The following is a 22,477-nucleotide window of genomic DNA, read 5'->3' on the forward strand; positions in this document are numbered from 1 at the left end:
TGTGCCACTGCACTCTGCACTACACTGTGCCACTGCACTCTGCTCTACTCTACTCTGTTCCACTCCACTCTGTGCCACTGCGCTCTTTGCCATTCCACTCTACACCACTCTGTGCTACTGCACTCTGCACCACTCTGTACTACTGCACTCTGCCCCACTCTACCCTGTGCCGCTGCACTCTGCACTACTCTGCCCTGTGCCACTGAAGTCTGCACTACTCTGTGCTACTGCACTCTGCACTACTCCACTCCGTGCCACTGCACTCTGCGCCACTCCACTCTGTGCCACTCCACTCTGCACTACGCTACTCTGTGCCACTGCACTCTGTGCCACTCCACTCTCTGCCTCTCCACTCTCCACTACTCTGTGCCGCTGCACTCTGCACCACTCTACTCTGTGCCGCTGCACTCTGTGCCACTGCACTCTCTGCCACTGTACTTTGTGCCACTCCACTCTGTGCCACTCCACTCTACACCATTCTGTGCTACTGTAGTCTGCATGACTCTACTCTGTGCAACTGCACTCTGCACCACTCTACTCTGTGACACTCCACTCTCTGCTACTGCACTCTGCGCCACTGTACTTTGTGCCACTACACTCTGTGCCACTCCACTCTATACCACTCTGTGCTACTGCAGTCTGCATGACTCTACTCTGCGCAACTGCACTGTACACCACTCTGTGCCCCTGCACTCTGCACCACTCTACTCTGTGCCACTGCACTCTGTGCCACTCCACTCTGTGCCAGTCCACTCTACACTACTCTGTGCCGCTGCACTCTGCACCACTCTACTCTGTGCCGCTGCACTCTGCACCACTCTACTCTGTGCTGCTGCACTCTGCACCACTCTACTCTGTGCTGCTGCACTCTGCACCGCTCTACTCTACTATGTGCCATTCTAACCAATGCCACTCCATTCTACAATACTGCATTGTATGCACTGAATTCAATGCCACTGCACTCAATGCCACTGCACTCTACTTCTCTATCTACTCTTCTCAGTGGCACTCCAGTGTATGCCACTCTACGCCACTCCAATACACGGCGCACTCCACTCTGCAGCACTCGACTCCACTCTATGACCCTCCACGCACTCTCCTTTACGCTGCTTTTAGCCGCGTTGGACAGCAGCCGCGCTGGTGAACAACATGGCTGAAACACGTCGGCACAGCCAATAGCTTTTGCATAGGTGAGAGCGATTGGCTCTGCCAATGCTTGTTTACTGCTGGTTTAAAGCAGGCATGCTAGTTACAGGAACTGGTGCTGCCTAACTTTGGGAAGACATCAGTGGCAGTCGGGATTGGTTCGGCAGTAGGCACTGCTCCCCTGGACCGGTGCCCACGCCCCTCAAAGCTGGCGCATTCAATTCCCAAAGAACAGGTTTCCCAACGAGGACATCTGTGCAGATCACTTACCATCTCCTTCGAGGAGTCGGTAACTGGTCACTGGTTTGTGGCTGCGAATCAGAGAGCTTCGATCCATTCCAATTCAAATATATTAAGGGGGGACACTTTCATACCCCTGCTAGAAGAGTAATGCTGTTCCAGAATGAGCCCGTCACCCCCTTTTACTATTCGGAAGGGCTTTTCTGAATCACAAAAGATAATAGCCTCCCTGTGTTTCTCCACCTGTCCCGAAGCAACGCCAGGGCTGGGACGCCTACGGGTAGCCATGCGCTTTACAAATCCATATAGCATAGCATTGCATAGCATGGTATTGCATAGCATAGCATTGCATAGCATGGTATTGCATAACATAGCATTGCATAGCATAGCATTGCATAGCACAGTATTACATAGCACAGCATTGCATAGCACAGCATTGCATAGCATTGCATAGCATGGTATTGCATAGCATAGCAATGCATAGCATAGCATTGCATAGCACAGCATTGCATAGCACAGCATTGCATAGCATTGCATAGCGCAGCATTGCATAGCGCAGCATTGCATAGCATAGCATTGCATAGTATAGCATTGCATAGCATAGCATTGCATAGCACAGTATTGCATAGCACAGCATTGCATGGCATTGCATAGCATAGCATTGCATTGCACAGCATTGCATAGCGTAGCAGTGCATAGCATAGCATTGCATAGCGTAGCATAGCATTGCATAGCATAGCATTGCATAGCACAGTATTGCATAGCATAGCATTACATAGCGTAGCATACTACAGCATTGCATAGCGTAGCATAGCATAGCATAGCATTGCATAGCATAGCATTGCATAGTGTAGCATTGCATAGCACAGCATTGCATAGCATAGCATTGCATAGCACAGCATTGCATAGCATTGCATAGCATTGCATAGCACAGCATTGCATAGCATAGCATTGCATAACATAGTATTGCATAGCACAGCATTGCATAGGAAGCATTGCATAGCATAGCATAGCATTGCATAGCACAGCAAACCTTGTGGTTTTGTGAATCACGGGGTTTTATGACCACAAAGTGCATCGGTACATCAGGCCCATTGGTTGTTTGTCTACTTCTCTAGCCTCTGAACCCCTGTCTGCACCCCCCTCCCCCCCCCCCCCCCACCGGCAGGTTCCATTTTCTGTATCCCAAGCTGTAAAAAGTTCCCCACCCAACCTCTCTTGTCAGCCTACCATAAAACCCTCCAAGGGCTTCTCCCCAAGGACAGGGCAGGCTCAACTCTGCCCTAATTGGGCGAGTGGGAGGGCAGGAGGCGGGCCTCCCCTGCCTGGCACCTGCCCCTGCAGCGAGGAGGGCATCTTCTCAGTAAGCCATGCCAGCGTGACCTCTGTCCCTGCTCTGCGGTTTCCCATGCCTGCCCAGGTGCCAGGCAGCACACCTGGCCTCTGACACAACATAGACTATATGGAAGTTTTACTGGGTGATAAGCTTTGGACCTATGTGACGTCAGGTCAGTAAAACAGAAAAGATGTGGGGCAAAGGGACTTGCCCTCAGTGAGCAAAAACTTTCCACAGTCAACGGCAAACTGCTGAGTTTTTAAGGTGTTTTAATTTCCAATGAATACTCTTGTTTCAGAGCAGCTGGACGTAAGCTTGTCCACCCTGAACAGAGAGGCATGCTCTGTGTGGTACACTCTGCTCTGTGTGGTACACCCTGCTCTGTGCGGCATACCCTACTCTGTGCGGTACACCCTGCTCTTTCCTTCTCTGTGTGGTACACCCTGCTCTGGGTGATACACCCTTCTCTGTGTGGTACACTCTGCTCTGTGTGGTACACACTGATCTGTGCGGTACACACTGCTCTGTGCGGTACACACTTCTATGGGACGTACACCCTGCTCTATGTGGTACACCATGCTCTGTGCGGCACACCCTACTCTGTGCGGTACACCCTGCTCTGTGTGGTACACCTTGCTCTGGGAGGGACACCCTGCTCTGTGAAGTACACCCTGCTCTGTGACGTACACCCTGCTCTATGTGGTACACCCTGCTCTGGGCGGTACACCCTGCTCTGGAGGGACACTCTGCTCTATGTGGTACACCCTGCTCTGTGATGTACACCCTGCTCTATGTGGTACACCCTGCTCTGTGTGGTACACCCTGCTCTGGGCGGTACACCCTGCTCTGGGTGATACACCCTTCTCTGTGTGGTACACCCTGCTATGGGAGGTACACCCTTCTCTGAGCAGTATACCATGCTCAGAGGTTTACACCCTGCACCGTGGTTTGGGTGGTACACTGTGCTTTGGGTGGGACGCCCTGCTCTGGGTGGTGCATCCTGCTCTGTGCTATACACCCTGGTCTGGAAGGTACACCCTGCTCTGGGCAGTATACCATGGTCAGAGATTTACGCTCTGCTGTGGGTGGTACACCCTGCTCTGGGTGCTACACCCTGATCTGGGTGGTATACCCTGCTCTGTGTGGTACACCTTGCTCTGGGCGGAGCACCCGGTCTCTGAAGGTCACCGTACACCACACCTGAGATTTACATTCTACTTTGAGTGATACACCCTGCTCTGAGGGGTACAACCTGCTCTGAGGGGTACACCCTGCTCTGGGCGGTACACCCTGCTCTCTTGATGGTAGCACATTAGGAAGTCCCACTCTTGACCTGACATGCTTGGAGCAGAGGAAACCAGATCCTCTGTTCATCATAAAGTCTTATATGAAAGAGGCAAGAGACGTCTGTCACAGCCGCTTCCTGACTTAACAACCAATCCCAGAGAGCCTCTTGTTCGTGCCAGGGTGGGCCCTGCCCGAGGCCCCGCCTCCCTATCCCCTGCCAAGCTCAGGCCCTGGGGACCAGTGTCAAAGTGGGTGGGTCTGAGGGCACCATGTGCCCATACTTTTTATTTTAGGAAATACACTTCCCTTCCTTTTTACGAAAAGGCGACAGTCCGGGGGGTTAATTCAGAGTTGAAATGCTTCAGCTGAAGTGTAAGGGAGTCTCTTGTGCTGTGAAACTGCTGGAGGGGCCGGCAGCTAAACAAGCCTTCCTGCAGTGAGGTGACTGTCGGGGGGTGCGTGAGAGAGAAGCCCTCGCACGTGCCCGAAGAAATGTAAACTCCCCCACACTTGTTGCGAATCCTTGCTCTGCCCCTTGGTCAGCGGTAGAGCCATAAGTAAGAATAAAGAGGCGCGTGGCAGAGAGCGAGGCACCGGAACAGTGCAAAGCGCTACGAGGGCCGCACACGACTGCCTATTTAAACGCACCACCGTGTACGTAGTTTAATTTATCGCCGCTCAACACTACACCTGCCAGGGTGCTGCTGCCCGACAGATGTGAGTGTGCACAACTGGTTAATCTGCCAATGTCAGGGCTGCTTGGGAGCTGCTATCAGCTTTAATCAAAGGAATCACTTGAAGCTCCCAATGGCACAAATGTATTCTTTTTTAATGATACTGCAAGGGAGTTACCATCTGAGCTGTGAAGTGTCTGCTTTTAAAAATCAATTATAAAATACTTGCAGCACCTACAGTCTGGGTATTGCTGAAATGTATATTTTGGAAGCGTGTTGTTGTCTTAAACATTTTTGTACATTTGTAGCAGCCTATCTTTTAGTGTGTGTAATGTAAGTTTAAAACAATGACTTAGATATTCACAGTGCTTTCTGTCACACACTGGGGCCTCGTAGCACTAGATGTACACACGTCACTATTCGTCACTGCACCAAGTAGGATTTATTTCTGTGGCTCTCTGATCACACACAGACCTCCGCAGTGCACTAATACATGTTTCATAAGGTGGGAAAGTGCATTATTTTATATATAATCACTTGAAGCTGAAAAAGTAACAGAATATTTAGCTTTTTCTGCCAGCCACACCTTCATCCTCCGCCCCCATGCTCACTCGCCCCCACCCCTCATTGTGCGAAGCTTCACAGTCCCCAGCCTGTGTTTTTAATGCACTTCGACCCCTGCTGGTGTCAGTGGTGTCTGCAGCGACCAGGAACGCTGCTCTCCGGGCGGTGCTTCAGCGCCCCCAAGTGGAGAAGATTGAAAGAGCACGAGTGCTGTGAACAGGCAGGATGTAAACCCAGGCCACAGACCAAATTATTGCAAAAAACAGATTTTTGGCATGAACTGTAACAAAAAATGCTGCTGTTCAATCCAGCATACGTGGTGGTTTGAACTAATTAAAATAACTTGTTTTTAATGTCTATATTCAGACAGCTTTAGCGTTTTTTTGCCAATTGTTAATGTCATCTGTCAGCTATAGAGGTCAAAGGAGGAGCTACCAGTGGTGCAGCAGGTGCAGTGGCACCGGCGCCAAGAGGTCTGAGGGGACCATTTAACCTGTGATTATTGTATTGTAACAGTTGAGAGGAGGGTAGCACTTTCATTCCTTGCCCTGGGGCTCACAGCACTCATGCAATGCCAGTGATCGAAGTGGAGGTACTCTTTGTACTAGAGTACCTGTATAGCACCGAGAAGCCTCAGTAGTCCCCTATTAAAAGTAGTGAAGCTGTGCTAAAAGCCTTTTAGTACCTGCCACTTTAAAGCACTGGGCACTGCCATATCATGGATGTTCATGTGTTTACACACTGTGGGATTGGTTAAAGATAAAAACTTTCTTGTGTTATTAACTAGTGCCTACAATTTAACATGCATGGCCTCCTGGCACCATTGCTTGGCTTGCTATGTGTTTTACAGGCATGTATTCAGAATGCAAGCCTGGTGTATTACATTTGCTAATGCTTGTTTATGTAGTGCTTTACACCCCAAAGTTTTCTGTTTCTCAGTTGTTGGAAGGTGGGTCCTTAGTTGTGTGGCCTGCACAAGTAATGGGTCAGCACTCGACCACTACTGGGAACCAAACACCCCATTGTAGCGCTTGACTCTTATAGGGTAGCGTTGCCGAGCAGTCCAAGGATTAGTCCAGATCAGCAGTCCAGATCAGTCTCGTTACTAAAATAAGGATGAACAAGAAGCATGTATAGGCATATGGGAATGATTTGTGCTGTTATGATTACTCATATTACTTTCACATTACTTTCAGGTTACTCTTGATAAACATGTAGAATACCATTCTTCACCCATAAAGGGTGCCTTGTCATTTGCCCCTTTACAGGTCATACCAATGGCCTAAGGCAGCATTTCCCATTTACATTTAATGGACTGTCCCTACAATGAAAAGACAGTAAGCACACTGGCTCTCTACCCCTCACATGTGTACACCCATCTTATAAGGCTTACTCCAGGTCACCACCCACTCTGCTTACTCCCTTCTGTGCCAGGCAACCTAAGCTCTGTGCACGCCAGGAATCCTCCCTGCACAGCCCTCACACAGGTGCACACATGCATGTGCACACATGATCATGTGTACCCAGCCCTGGGCCTCTGACCCTTGCTGCATCACAGCAGCCTTTTGTGAGAAAGTAGCCTCTTTCTAGCATGGTTACCCCCACTTTTGGCCTGTTTGTGAGTGTGTGTCAGTGTGTTTTTACTGTGTCACTGGGATCCTACTAGCCAGGGCCCAGTGCTCATAGTTTGTGGCCTAACGTGTATGCCTGTGTAGTGCCTAACTGTGTCACTGAGGCTCTGCTAACCAGAACCTCAGTGCTTATGCTCTCTCTGCTTTTAAATTTGTCACTGTAGGCCAGTGACTTCATTTACCAATTTCAATTGGCATACTGGACCCCCCCTTATAAGCCCCTAGTATATGGTACCTAGGTACCCAGGGCATTGGGGTTCCAGGAGATCCCTATGGGCTGCAGCATTTCTTTTGCGACCCATAGGGAGCTCAGACAAACCCTTGCACAGGCCTGCCACTGCAGCCTGCGTGAAATAACGCACATGTTGTTTCAAAGCCATTTTCACTGCACTTAAGTAACTTATAAGTCACCTATATGTCTAACCTTCACTTGCTGAAGGTTAGGTGCAAAGTTACTAAGTGTGAGGGCACCCTTTCACTAGCAAAGGTGCCCCAACATAGTTCAGGGCCATTTCCCGGGACTTTGTGAGTGTGGGGATGCCATTACACGTGTGCACTACATATAGGTCAATACCTATATGTAGCTTCACAATGGTAACTCCAAATATGGCCATGTAACCTGTCCAAGATCTTGGAATTGTCCCCCATTCCAAATCTGGTATTGGGGAGCCAATTTCATGCATCCTGGGGGCTCCACCATGGACCCACCCCCATTACTGCCAAACCAGCTCTCTGAGGCTTGCACTGCAGCTAGAGCTACTGCCATCTCACAGACAGGGTTCTGCCCTCCTGGGGTCTGGGCAGCCCAGTCCCAGGAAGGCAGAACAAAGCATTTCCTCTGAGAGCAGGTGCTACATCCTCTCCCTTTAGAAATAGGTGTTACAGGCTGGGGAGGGGTAGCCTCCACCAGCGTCTGGAAATGCTTTGAAGGGCACAGATGGTGCCCTCCTTGCATAAACTAGTCTACACCGGTTCAGGGACCCCTTCTCCCCTGTTCTGCCGGGAAACTGGACAAAGGAAAGGGGAGTGACCACTCCCCTGTCCATCACCACCCCAGGGGTGGTGCCCAGAGCTCCTTCAGTGTGTCCCAGACTTCAGCCATCTTGCTTTGCAAGGTGTGGGGGCACGCTGGAGAACTCTGAGTGGCCAGTGCCAGCAGGTGACTTCATAGACCCCTCCTGATAGGTCCATACCTGATAAGGTAGCCAATCCCCCTCTCAGGGCTATTTAGGGTCTCTCCTGTGGGTTCTCTTCAGATTCTGCTTGCAAGTTTCATTCAGGAATCCTCTGCAACAACTTCAGCATCCTCTGACCTCGGATCAACTGCAGCCTGCTCCAAGAAACGCTGTAACTGCAACAAAGTGTCTACAAGAGACACTTTACTTCAGTAACCTTAGCTCCAAGTCAGCAACTGCAACAGTTTCCATGGTGTGCACGCTCTGGGGACTCCCTGTCTTCATCCTGCACTAGAAGAACTGAAGAAATCTCCCGTGGAGTGACGGAGTCACTCCCCTGCGCCAAGCAGGCACCTACCAAGACGACAACTGGTACCCTGGGACTCCTCTCACAATGAGGAGCATGCTCCTAAGGACACAGAGGGTGGACATCATCGACATAGACTGTCCTGAGATCCTGCTGATGCATTTTGGAGGAGGTAAGACCTTGCCTTCCCCGAGAACGATGGTATCCCTGTGTACTGTGTCTTCTTCACCTCCTGAGGCCTCTGTGCACTCTTTGCAAGATTCCTTCAAGCACAGCGTGGCCCAGGTCTTCAGCACTCCACCCTGCAACGTACAACTCACTGAGTTGTTCTCCGGAGGCGTGGGACCTTCTTTTGTTATGCTGCATCTACTGCATTTTGCACCTCCTTTGAACCTGGATCCTGCGGCTTCTGGGGGTGCCTGCTGGCATCCTGAGGGTGCTCTAAAGTGTTGAGAGCCCCCTCTTCCTCCTCACGCAGAGTTGAGGCCCTCAGGTCCCTCCTGGGTCCGTCCAGCGCCATTTTGATGAAAAACGCACCTATGTTGTAGCCAAGGCATGTTGGCGACTTCCAACATGAAATCTCATCTGCAACAATCTTCACGCCATGGGACATCTTTTGCATTATGCAGGAACCTGATGGCATCTTCCTAGGGTGCATTTCTGCTGTCTTTGACTAACCGGGGACTCTTCTTTTGCACCCTCTTCTGGGTTGGCAGGGACTCCTGTCCTTCCTGGAACTTCTTTCGACTTCTGGACTTGGTCCCCTTCCTTTGCAGGTCTTCAGGTCCAATAATCCAGCAGCTGTTCTTTGCAGACTTGGTTGGCTGCTTCAAAATCCCAAAAACGAGGTGTAGTGTGTCCTAAGAGAACTTGCAGTACTTTACTCCTGCTTTTCTGGGCTCTGGGGTGGGGTAATTTACTTACCTTTACTGTATTCTTACTCTCCCAGCGATTCCGCACACACTACACTTGTCTAGGGGGGAATTCGTGATTCACATTCCACTTTTTTAGTATATGGTTTGTGTTGCCCCTAGACCTATTTTCTCCCATTGCATTCTATAGTATTTCCTACTGTTTGCATTGTTCTATGACTATTTACTTGTCTAATGTTGGTGTCTAGTGTATATATTGTGTATAATACTTACCCCCAGAAGGAGTATTTTTGGTAACACTGAGTATTGTATTTACTTGTGTATATGTACTGTGTAACTATAAGTGGTATTGCATGAGCTCTGCATGTCTCCTAGTTCAGCCTAAGCTGCTCTGCTATAGCTACCTCCATCAGCCTAAGCTGCTAGAACACTACTACTTCACTAATAAGGGATAACTGGACCTGGTATAAGGTGTAAGTACCACAAGGTACCCACTACAAACCAGGCCAACCTTTGCATAATAAGACAGCACAGGTGGTAAACACGAGCAGTCCATTTTACCATGAGTTTACTGTGGGTGAGTCCCTAACTATGCATCTCCCTCACAGTAAAAGGTCAAAAACCAGGTGATCCAAAAGCGAAAAATCAGGGCGGACCAGATAGTCAGAACCGTCCTCTCACACATAAGTGCTCTTTTTAGCAGCACTCAATTTATTGATCTCGGAAGGAAGGCTGGATAGATTGTACTGGGATTCAAAATTGTGACCTTCAGGGCACATCAGATGTCTGCCTTGAGAGATGAACTCACATAGGACCATAGGTACAAAATTCTGTTTTTGCATTCCCCAAATAACGAACCCTAAGAAATCGCTATTTAGGAAATACAAAATAGAATGTACAAAATTAGAGATTTCCTGATAACGATTCCTACAAACTAGGAATTGCTATTAGGAAATGGCTATTTAGGAAATTGCCTTTCCAAGTTTGTGATATCCTAGCAGGTGGTTGCAGGTGGTGGCCGGTGGTTTGAGGTGATGGCAGGTGGTTTGATGGGGTGGCAAGTGGGGGCCGGTGGTGGCAGGTGGTTGGAGGTGGTGACAGGTGATAGCCAGTGGTGGCAGGTGGTTGGAGGTGGTGGTAGGTTGTTGCAGGTGGTTGGAAGTGGTGTCAAGTGGTGGCAGGTAGTTGCATGTGGTGGCAGGCAGTTGTGGGTGGTTGCAGGTTGTGGCAGGTGGTTGCAGGTTGTGGCAGGTGGTGACAGGTGGTTGCAGCTGTTGGCAGGTGGCTGCAGGTGGTGGCAGGTGGTTGCAGATGGTGGCAGGTGGTGGCCACTGGTGGTAGGTGGTTGAAGGTGGTTGCAGGTGGTGGCAGGCTGTGGCAGGCATTGGCAGGTGGTCTCAGGCAGTTGTAGGTGCTGGCAGGTGGTTGCAGGTGGTGGCAGGTGGTTGCAGATAGTGGCTGGTAGTGGACGGTGGTGGCAGGAAGAGAAGAGAGAGAGAGAGAGAGAGAGAGGAGAGAGAGAGAGAGAGAGAGAGAGAGAGAGAGAGAGAGAGAGAGAGAGAGAGAGAGAGAGAGAGAGAGAGAGAGAGAGAGAGAGAGAGAGAGAAACCTGCATGAGTGAGATAAAGAGACGGGAAGTGTTTGGTGGTGGAAGAAAGAGGCTTGAGGTGAACTCAAGACTAGGCAGCCTTGGTACTAATGAGATACCTGAGACAGGAAGTGCAGGACAATGGAAGAAAGGCATGAGGTGAAAGAAGAGGCAGCCCTGGTGCTCATGAGATAAAGATGAAGGAAGTGTGGGGCTGTAGAAGAAAGAGGTGCAAGGTGAAAGGAAGACGAGGCAGCCTTGATATGCATGAGATAAAGTGGCAGGAAGTGTACTGTGGTGGAAGAAGAGATGAGATAAAGAGGCAGGAAGTGTAGTGTGGTGGAAGAAGAGATGAGATAAAGAGGCAGGAAGTGTACTGTGGTGGACGAAGAGGTGAGATAAAGAGGCAGGAAGTGTAGTGTGGTGGAAGAAGAGATGAGATAAAGAGGCAGGAAGTGTACTGTGGTGGAAGAAGAGGTGAGATAAAGAGGCAGGAAGTGTACTGTGGTAGAAGAAGAGATGAGATAAAGAGGCAGGAAGTGTACTGTGGTGGAAGAAGAGGTACGAGCTGAAAATAATATGAGGCAGACGTGGTGCACCGGCAGTGAGAACTGAAGGAAAACTTTGGCTTCTGACATTTTTTTACAAACAAAGCACTCATTTGAAAGGTGCAAATGAGACGAAATGCGGCCGGCATGAGCCCCTTGCAGACCCAAGGGCGTAAGCGAGGTTACGCAACCTCTCATGAGGTCTTTGTAGACCCACAGGGGGAAAATCTTGGAGGTTGCAGTTTAATGGTACCTAGGAAGAGAGGCACCAGGTTGAGACGTGGCCGCGCATGGTGCCAGGCAGTGGGACACTGGAGCACACTTCTGCTTTCAGAAGGTTAGCTATTTCATGTTATGTTATGTTGATTTGTATAGTGCACTAGTGACCCAAGAGGGTATCCAGGCGCTTGGGCAGGTGTCTTCAGGTTCTTGCGGAACTCAAAAAGTAAGGAAGAGACCATGATGGGTTGCGAGAGGGTGCCCCATGTCTTGGGTGCGGTGTTGGAGAATGAGTGACCTCCAAAATTACTATTGCGGGAGTGGGGAATGTGTGCGAATGAGAGTCAGACTGAGCGTCAGTGTCTGGTCGGTTGGAGAAAGTGTAGGTGGCTGTCCAGGTATTCTGGTCCTGCGTGGTGTAGAGCTTTGTATGTGTGCTTGAGACATTTAAATTGGCTCCATCAGGACATTGTGGCTGCTATGCCAGACAATGAAGTAGAGGTGAGAAAAGCACAACAGCCTGGCATTTCCTAAAGCACTGGCAACAAATAGCATCTTACGTAGAGGCAGAAATGGCCTCTGCTGTAGGACAATCATCACCGAACACCCGAACACTTATGGTCAGATTTACCAAATCTGCTGTGCAGCAGTGAAAACTGCTACGCTGCGTCGCACTGTGTGAGACGCAGAGAGCAGGAGGGCGCCAGATCTACAGAGATATGGCTTTCTCCTCCCCTCTCCCTAGCGCCGGCGCAGATTTCTGCTGCCATGCGTCACGCACACACCTTTGCACGTTAGTTCAAAGTTGTCTGTGTGAGTCTAGCATAGGTTTTGTACTGGACAAAACACCCTTCCAGTACAAAATAGCATGCTTAGACTAACTTTAAAGCTGTTCCCACTGTGTATGGGTTCTGTACAGTGCAGCACACATGCAAAGTCGGAAAAGAAATGAGAAATAAAAGCATTTCTCTGTGATAGCGCCTAGTTGGAATAGGATCTATTTTATTAAACAAAACTCTTTTTCCTTTTTTCAGTAAATAGGGGTTTGCATCAAAAACCTTGGGTGGTTGCATGGGAACGCCCACACACCACCCATGGAATGTCCTCTTGGCGCTAAGTAATAAAAAGCAGCGCCATGCACTGCTTTGTTTTACTCTTTAGTGATTTTCCAGTGCAAAACAAGTTTTGCGCTGGAAAGTAAATAGATATAAAAAGATTTTGCATCGATTTGCGTCACTTTCGTCACGTGAACACAGTGCAAAACCTTAGTAAATATACCCCTTGGACTCTTGTTTCTTCTCTGTCCTTTCATTGTCCCCTGTCTCCATCTTCTCCTCTCCGCACCTCCAGCTTCTCACATCCCTTTTCCTTCTTCTCCTCTAGTCTCTCCTCCTTTTTGCCTCCTCCTGCTCTGTCTCACCCTTTCTCTCCATACTTTGCCCCTAGGCCCCCTCCCTGCTCCATCCACTCACTCTGGTCATGACCACCTGACATCTGCTTGTTCTTGTGTTTTGATGTCTGCACACCATTCTCTTCTCTTTCAGCTGGACATGCTATCTGCCACCTCACTGAGGCGCAACTCCACCCCACCAGAGTTCTGTCCGGTTCCTGTCCTTCAACTCATCAACCAATGGGAGGAGACCCTCAACCCAGACCCCCTGGCGCAGGAGCCCACACACCCCAAAGTCACCAGGGCTCGGTCACACGGCGCGTCATGGAAGACAGCAGGAAGGTGCCCGATGCAGAATGGTGACGAGTGGGTCCCACCCAGTGCCCCCAGCAGGTGCACCTGGAAGGCGGGGAGACCCCTGTCAGACTCGCCCCACCACTACCAGAAGAAGGCGCTGTAAGTATCTCACTTGGGGACCAGCTGTCCACAGGTCCCATGTTGTGGTGACATCTTACCTTCCTCAGTGCCCAGCTAGGTCCCTCTGTACTGATCAGCGTTTTGGATGTGCCAGCTTCACCCATCCCCACCCGTTCACTCAGAGTCCTGCCCATCACAAGAGGTGCCATTTTAAAGGTAGGGCCGGCCCCTCTGCAGCCAAACACACATCTCTCATACACACCCATTTACTAAACACATAGATGCCAATTTCCGTAAATTCCAGAGGTAGTGAAAGTGACATCAAGCACACTTTGACCCGGTGCTTAATTTAAGCCAGTGGTTTCCGGTGCTCTGCACTGGCACTTTATTGTCAACATCGGCTCTTATAACAGCCTGCCACATGATGGTGCTGTTTGTCTAATTTTGTGAGACGTACAACAACAGTTGTTTAATAATTGAATATGCTTTAAAGCCACTAACACCTGCCACCCAAAGCTGTAAGAATGGCTCGCCTGGAATGTATTGCTCATTTTAATGTATATTTGAAGCCTGAATTGTGTCACTTGTGTGAGTGTGATGGTTAGTGGTGATGGTGCAGTCATTGGCAGTGCTAGTGGGGCAATGGGTAGTGCAGGCTGTAGTGGCCCCTGACAGGGCCCTGGCACTTCTATTTTTTTTTACAAATTAAGGACTGCTTTGACCTACAATGACACCAGAGAGTTGACCCCCTCTCCTACTCTTATCCCCACAATGACCTTGTTGCTGTTGACAAGACAAGGGGGTGACGCAGAGAGTAAAACAGACATAAAACAGGCCCCCTAGAGATGCCCCCTTTACCTGAGAGACAGGTGCCTCAATGGGACCACTAGTGGGCCTAAAGGGGCAAAATGTAGGACCCCTGGCTGACCCTTCGTTACTATAGAAACTCCTAGTGGTCCATAGGCCAACAGGTTTAATTGAAAAGAAAGGATCACTTCCTCTCTCTAACGCCCCCTTCCAGGGGCTACAGCTTCACTTTGGGGATCAGAGGTCACACAGGCCCATCCAGGCTGGCTCAGCGAAGCACATGCATATGCAAACACACAGGTCTATCCAGTCTGCCTCTACCAGGCATGTGCATACGCAAACACACAGGCCCATCCAGTATAACTCTACCAGGCACGTGCATACGCAAACACACAGGCCCATCCAGGCTGCCTCTACCAGGCATATGCATACGCAAACACACAGGCCCATCCAGTATACCTCTACCAGGCACGTGCATACACAAACACACAGGCCCATCCAGTATACCTCTACCAGGCACATGCATACGCAAACACACAGGCCCATCCAGTCTACCTCTACCAGGCATGTGCATATTCAAACACATAGATCCATCCAGCCTGCCTCTACCAGGCACGTGCATATGCAAACTCACAGGCCCATTCAGGCTGCCTCTACCAGGCACGTGCATATGCAAACACACAAACAGGCTGCCTCTACCAGGCATGTGCATATGCAAACACACAGGCCCATCCAAGCTGCCCCTAATGGAATGTGCATACGCAAACACACAGGCCCATCCAGTCTGCCTCTACCAGGCATGTGCACGTGCTAACACACAGGCCCATCCAGGCTGCCTCTGCCAGGCACGTGCACATGCAAACACACAGGCCCATCCAGGCTGCCTTCATGCATGTGCGTGTACAAACACAAAGGCCTATCCAGGTTGTCTCTGCCAGGCACATGCATGTATAAACACACAAGTCCATCCAGGCTGCCTTTACTAGGCATGTGCATATACAAACACACAGGTCCACCAATGCTACCTCTACCAGGCACATGCATGTAGAAAAGCAGAGGCCCATCCAGGCTGCTCCTACCAGGCACATGCATGTACAAACACTCAGGCCCATTCAGGCTTCTGCTTCCAGGCACGTGCATGTACAAATGACTAGGCCCATCCAAGCTGCCCCTAGCAGGCACTTGCATATGCAAACACACAGGCCCATCCAGTATACCTCTACCAGGCACGTGCATGAGCAAACAGACAGGCCCATCCAGGCTTCCTCTACCAGGCACGTGCATTTACAAACACATAGACTCATCCAGCCTGCCTCTACCAGGCATGTGCATTTGCAAACTCACAGGTCCATCCAGGCTGCCTCTACCAGGCATGTGCATATGAACACACAAACAGGCTGCCTCTACCAGGCACCTACATATGCAAACACACAAACAGGCTGCCTCTACCAGGCATGTGCATATGCAAGCACACAGGCCCATCCAGGCTGCCCCTAAAGGCACGTGCATATACAAACACACAGGTCAATCCAGGCTGCCTCTACAGGGCACATGCATATACAAACACACAGGCCAGTCCTCACTGCCTCCACCAGGCACGTGCATATACAAACACAGAGGTCCATCCAGTCTGCGTCTACCAGGCATGTGCATATACAAACACACAGACCCATCCAGGCTGCTCCTACCAGGCACATGCGTGTATAAACACACAGGCCCATCCATGCTTCTCTTAAAGGCACGTGCATATACAAACACACAGGTCCATCCAGGCTGCCCCTACCAGGCATGTGCATATACAAACACATAGACAAATACAGGTTGCCTCTGCCAGGCATGTGCATATACAAACACACAAGCCCATCCACGCTGCCTCCACCAGGCACGTGCATATACAAACACAGAGGTCCATCCAGTCTACCTCTACCAGGCATGTTCATATACAAACACACAGGCCCATCCACGCTGCCTCCACCAGACACCTGCATATACAAACACAGAGGTCCATCCAGTCTGCCTCTACCAGGCATATGCATTGACAAACACACAGGCCCATCCAGGCTACTTGTACTAAGCAGATAAACCCCCCACGCCATCTGACTTGACCATGCAGATAAGAATCCGACACCCATAAGTTCTGCCCGTTTTTAAAAAAAAGCTGCAAGCATGTTCACATTTATGAGTTGTAGTATCTGGTTTAACAGAAATAAATATTTAAGAGAGTACAGCATATCAGAATCTAAAAGTTCAAATAACTTTGTTTTATAAGTACTTTTATTAGAATGAAGCAAATTTTTAGAATAGAATTTTGATGCTGACATTTGATGTATGTCATTTATCTTGTACATTTTGGGGGAAATAGCTAAAATGGTTTCTCAGAGTGGCATTCTAGAGGCTTTCAAGAGGCCATTCACACTCCAAGGCCCTGGTGCCACCACACCCTTGTGTGGACCGTACAGAAGGATGGGAAGCAGGGCTTTATGTGGGATGAAAAAAACTTGCGTGGGGGGGTGTCTCTCTTTAGCAGAGGTCTTCAAACTTTTTAATGCCTTGTCCCCCCTGTAGAAAATGAAAATCATAGGGCCCCCGTCCAAGCTTGTCTCAATTATTCTATTAAATTGGCAGTGTTTAAACATGTGTAGACTTATTTAAACATTGTAGTTAAGTTTTGTTACTGGTTTAAAAATGCAGTCAAACCCATGATGCCAAACATACTATTCTGGTCAGGCACCCCTTGCTAACGTGTAAAAGTATCCACAGTGTGATTATTAAAAGTGTGGGTTTTGAAGAGTATTTGGAGTCCCTCCCCTTTTGACACATACTCCCAGATTGGATATAAATGACAAAACTTGTCAGTGATGGCTTATTGCAGAAGAGTTCCTGCTGCACACATTTTTCAGCTTAAAAAAAGCCCTGTTAGCAGCACAATGCCTTCCTTGCTAGAGCCTGAACTCCCTGCCTTTCCCCCACCCCTGGATCACTTGAGGTCCCTCTAGGGGAGCCCGTCCTGTAGGAAAGTACCATCTTGCCTGGCATGTTACCCCCATATTTCACTGTATATATGATGTTTTAGTCTATGTGTCACTGGGACCCTTCCAGCCAGGGCCCCAGTGCTTATAAGTGTGCCCTGTATGTATTCCCTGTGTGATGACTAACTGTCTCACTGAGGTTCTGCTAACCAGAACATCAGCGGTTATGCTCTCTCTGCTTTCTAAATTGTCACTAACAGGCTAGTGACCAATTTCACCAATTCACATTGGCATACTGGAACACCTTTATAATTCCCTAATATATGGTACTGAGGTACCCAGGGTATTGGGGTTCCAGGAGATCCCTATGGGCTGCAGCATTTCTTTTGCCACCCATAGAGAGCTCTGACAATTCTTACACAGGCCTGCCACTGAAGCCTGAGTGAAATAACGTCCACGTTATTTCACAGCCATTTACCACTGCACTTAAGTAAATTATAAGTCACCTATATGTCTAACCTTCACCTGGTGAAGGTTGGGTGCTAAGTTAAATAGTGTGTGGGCACCCTGGCACTAGCCAAGGTGCCCCCACATCGTTCAGGGCAAATTCCCCGGACTTTGTGAGTGCGGAGACACCATTTCACGCGTGCACTATATATAGGTCACTACCTATGTATAGCGTCACAATGGTAACTCCGAACATGGCCATGTAACATGTCTAAGATCATGGAATTGTCACCCCAATGCCATTCTGGCATTGGGGAGACAATTCCATGATCCCCCGAGTCTCTAGCACAGACCCGGGTACTGCCAAACTGCCTTTCCCGGGGTTTCACTGCAGCTGCTGCTGCTGCCAACCCCTCAGACAGGTTTCTGCCCTCCTGGGGTCCAGCCAGGCCTGGCCCAGGAAGGCAGGACAAAGGACTTCCTCAGAGAGAGGGTGTTACACCCTCTCCCTTTGGAAAAAGGTGTCAGGGCTGGGGAGGAGTAGCCTCACCCAGCCTCTGGAAATGCTTTGATGGGCACAGATGGTGCCCATCTCTGCATAAGCCAGTCTACACCGGTTTAGGGAATCCCCCAGCCCTGCTCTGGCACGAAACTGGACAAAGGAAAGGGGAGTGACCACTCCCCTGACCTGCACCTCCCAGGGGAGGTGCCCAGAGCTCCTCCAGCGTGCCCCAGACCTCTGCCATCTTGGAAACAGAGGTGCTGCTGGCACACTGGACTGCTCTGAGTGGCCAGGGCCAGCAGGTGATGTCAGAGACTCCTTCTGATAGGCTATTACCTGTGTTACTAGCCTATCCTCCTTCCTAAGTAGCCAAACCTCCTTTTCTGGCTATTTAGGGTCTTTGCTTTGGGGAATTCTTCGGATACCGAATGCAAGAGCTCACCAGAGTTCCTCTGCACTTCTCTCTTCACCTTCTGCCAAAGGATCGACCGCTGACTGCTCAGGACGCCTGCAAATCTGCAACAAAGTAGCAAAGACGACTACTGCAACCTTGTATCGCTTCATCCTGCCGGCTTTCTCGCCTGTTTCCTGGTGGTGCATGCTTTGGGGGTAGCCTGCCTCCTTCTTGCACCAGGAGCTCTGAAGAAATCTCCCGTGGGTCGACGGAATATTCCTCCTGCAACCGCATGCAACAAAAGACTGCATCACTGGTCCTCTAGGTCCCCTCTCAGCACGACGAGTGTGGTCCCTGGAACTCAGCAACTCTGTCCAAGTGACTCCCACAATCCAGTGACTCTTCAGTCCAAGTTTGGTGGAGGTAAGTCCTTGCCTCCCCACGCTAGACTGCATTGCTGGGTACCGCGTGACTTGCAGCTGCTCCGGCTCCTGTGCACTCTTCCAGGATTTCCTTCGTGCACAGCCAAGCCTGGGTCCCCGACACTCTAACCTGCAGTGCACAACCTTCTGATTTGTCCTCCGGCATCGTGGGACTCCCTTTTGTGACTTCCGGTGGACTCCAGTTCACTCCTCTTCTAAGTGCCTGTTCTGGTACTTCTGCGGGTGCTGCTTGCTTCTGTGAGGGCTCCCTGACTTGCTGGGTGCCCCCTCTGTCTCCTCATCCAAGTGGCAACATCTTGGTCCCTCCTGGGCCACAGCAGCACCCAAAAACCCTAACCGCAACCCTTGCAGCTAGCAAGGCTTGTTTGCGGTCTTTCTGCGTGCGAACACCTCTCAAGCTTCTTCACTACGTGGGACATCCATCCTCCAAAGGGGAAGTTCCTAGTCCTCTTCGTTCTTGCAGAAACCAAAGCTTCTTCCATCCAGTGGCAGCTTCTTTGCACCCTCAGCTGGCATTTCCTGGGCATCTGCCCACTCTCGACATTGTTGCGACTCTTGGACTTGGTCCCCTTATTTCACAGGTACTCAGGTTCTGGAAATCCACTGTTGTTGCTTTGCTGGTGTTGGTCTTCCTTGCAGAATCCCCCTATCACGACTTCTGTGCTCTCTTGAGGTTATAGGTGCACTTTACACCTACTTTTCAGGGTCTTGGGGTGGGCTATTTTTCTAACCCTCACTGTTTTCTTACAGTCCCAGCGACCCTCTACAAGCTCACATAGGTTTGGGGTCCATTCGTGGTTCGCATTCCACTTTTGGAGTATATGGTTTGTGTTGCCCCTATACCTATGTGCTCCTATTGCAATCTATTGTAACTTTACACTGCTTGCATTACTTCCTTTTGCTATTACTGCATATTTTTGTTATTGTGTACATATATCTTGTGTATATTTGGCATCCTCATGCTGAGGGTACTCACTGAGATACTTTTGGCATATTGTCATAAAAATAAAGTACCTTTATTTTTAGTATATCTGTGTATTGTGTTTTCTCATGATATTGTGCATATGACACCAGTGGTATAGTAGGAGCTTTGCATTTCTCCTAGTTCAGCCTAAGCTGCTCTGCTATAGCTACCTTCGATCAGCCTAAGCTGCTAGAAACACCTCTTCTACACTAATAAGGGATAACTGGACCTGGCACAGAGTGTAAGTACCCCTTGGTACCCACTACAAGCCAGGCCAGCCTCCTACACGTCCTCCAGGCTGAAGACCCCTGCTCTAAGGGGCGTGGCCTATGTAATTAGGGGCGTGGCTTAAAAACACGTAAGCAAGCATCGTGTGCTACTCGACTAGTATTTTGCTGCTTCTTTCTGTTAGGTCATCCAGATACATCATACATCTGACATTACTCCTAAAACACGCTAGTATTATTGGCTTTGTCTATGGTTGTTAATTGCTTAAGATAAACAAGTAGAACAATGGCTTTCGTATATATAATATTGAACATGCTTCGTTCTGAAATGATGAGACCATGAAATAACTATAATGAATCTCTTTGAAGTTACATCAGAGGCAGCACTGGGTGGTCTTGTTGTCGAGTTAAGATTTTCTTTTTCACCCTGAGTGTGGGGGCAAAAATGAAGAGGCCGATAGGGCCTAGTTTAAGCACCTGCTTTTTAGAACTTGCAGTGCTGAGCACCGGCAGGACTCGGCCCACGTAAAAGCCCTATGAGAAGTGAGATGCATGAATATGTAGATGGCGATGGACGGGCAAATGTGTCCGAGTAGTGCAAGGCATCATGGGTCCTTGATGCTGTCAAGGCAAGATAGCCTAGTGTTCCTTGGAGGGGGTCCTCTGGAGGCAGATGCGGGGTCTTCAGGGCCATCGGGATGGCTTGGATTGGGGGGAGGGGCCTCTTTTTGACATGATTTCCCCCCACTTTTTGCCTGATGTTTGATGTAGTCTTGAAATTGTAGTGCCCAGGGCTGATGCTAACTAGGTTCCCTAAAACTGTTGTGACACCTTGGCACAATTAGAAACACCTTTGGCTGCCACCATAAGTCCCTAATAAATGGTACTCAGGTACTCAGGGCAGGAGGCACTAAGGGCGGGTCCCTGAGGGCAGCAGCACTAAAAAATGGTGCTAACACCAGAGCCCCATATTTATCCCCCGCGTAAAAATGACGCACGGGTGGAAGGAGGGGCTAAATAATGGTGTAAAGCCACCTGGGTCGGGCAGGCGTTAGGGGCCCTCTGGACCCATTTCCATGGTCAAACACCATGGAAAGAGCCCACAGGTGCCTCCCTAGCCCCCAGGGACACCCCCACCCACACCAGAGGGACACCAGGGGATGGGGACACCATCCCAGGTAAGTAGTTTTTAAGATTTTTAAAGTGCCATTGGGGGCCCTGAAATGGGCCCCCCACTACAAGGCACTGGGTGCAGTGGCCATGCCCAGGAGACCCTTGTCCCCTGTGCTGGCCATTTGGGTATAGGGCATGACTCCTGTCCTTTATAAGACAGGAGTCATGTCGTATGGATGGTTTTCCATCAGGAAATGATGCTCGGCTGGTTAGAGGCATTTTTTTTGCCTCTAACCAGCCTAACGTCATTTTGTGGTGCAAAACCCCTTCTCCCATACCACTACCCCCACCCGGCTAACGTCATTTTTATTGACGCTACATGTAAGGAAATGCCTCCTTGGCATGGTTACCCCCTGACTTTTTGCCTTTGCTGATGCTATGTTTTGAATTGAAAGTGTGCTGAGGCCTGCTAACCAGGCCCCAGCACCAGTGTTCTTTCCCTAACCTGTACTTTTGATTCCACAATTGGCACACCCTGGCATCCCGGTAAGTCCCTTGTAACTGGTACTCCTGGTACCAAGGGCCCTGATGCCAGGGAAGGTTTCTAAGGGCTGCAGCATATCTTATGCCACCCTAGGGACCCCTCACTCAGCACAGACACACTGCTTGCCAGCTTGTGTGTGCTAGTGAGAACAAAACGAGTAAGTCGACATTGCACTCCCCTCAGGGTGCCATGCCAACCTCACACTGCCTATGCAGTATAGATAAGTCACTCCTCTAGTAGGCCTTACAGCCCTAAGGCAGGGTGCACTATACCATAGGTGAGGGCACCAGTGCATGAGCACTGTGCCCCTACAGTGTCTAAGCCAAACCTTAGACATTGTAAGTGCAGGGTAGCCATAAGAGTATATGGTCTGGGAGTCTGTCAAACACGGACTCCACCGCACCATAATGGCTACACTGAAAACTGGGGAGTTTGGTATCAAACTTCTCAGCACAATAAATGCACACTGATGCCAGTGTACATTTGATTGTAAAATACACCCCAGAGGGCACCTTAGAGGTGCCCCCTGAAACCTAATCCAACTACCCGTGTAGGCTGACTGGTTCTAGCAGCCTGCCACACTCAAGACATGTTGCTGGCCACATGGGGAGAGTGCCTTTGTCACTCTGTGGCCTGTAACAAAGCCTGCACTGGGTGGAGATGCTATCACCTC

The 22,477-nt window shown here is 49.7% G+C and overlaps 1 protein-coding gene across 1 annotated transcript in view; it reads left to right on the forward strand.

Moving 5' to 3' along the window:
* Positions 1-22,477, forward strand: part of LOC138248933 (cystathionine beta-synthase-like) — a 151,501-nt gene that overhangs the window by 20,677 nt on the left and 108,347 nt on the right. The window contains exon 2 of the mRNA XM_069202963.1: positions 13,132-13,433. Within this exon, the coding sequence (XP_069059064.1) occupies positions 13,138-13,433 (296 nt within the window). The 5' untranslated portion in view covers positions 13,132-13,137. The remainder of the gene's footprint in view (positions 1-13,131; positions 13,434-22,477) is intronic.

This window comes from Pleurodeles waltl, chromosome 8 (genome assembly GCF_031143425.1).
Source record: "Pleurodeles waltl isolate 20211129_DDA chromosome 8, aPleWal1.hap1.20221129, whole genome shotgun sequence".
NCBI lineage: Eukaryota > Metazoa > Chordata > Amphibia > Caudata > Salamandridae > Pleurodeles > Pleurodeles waltl.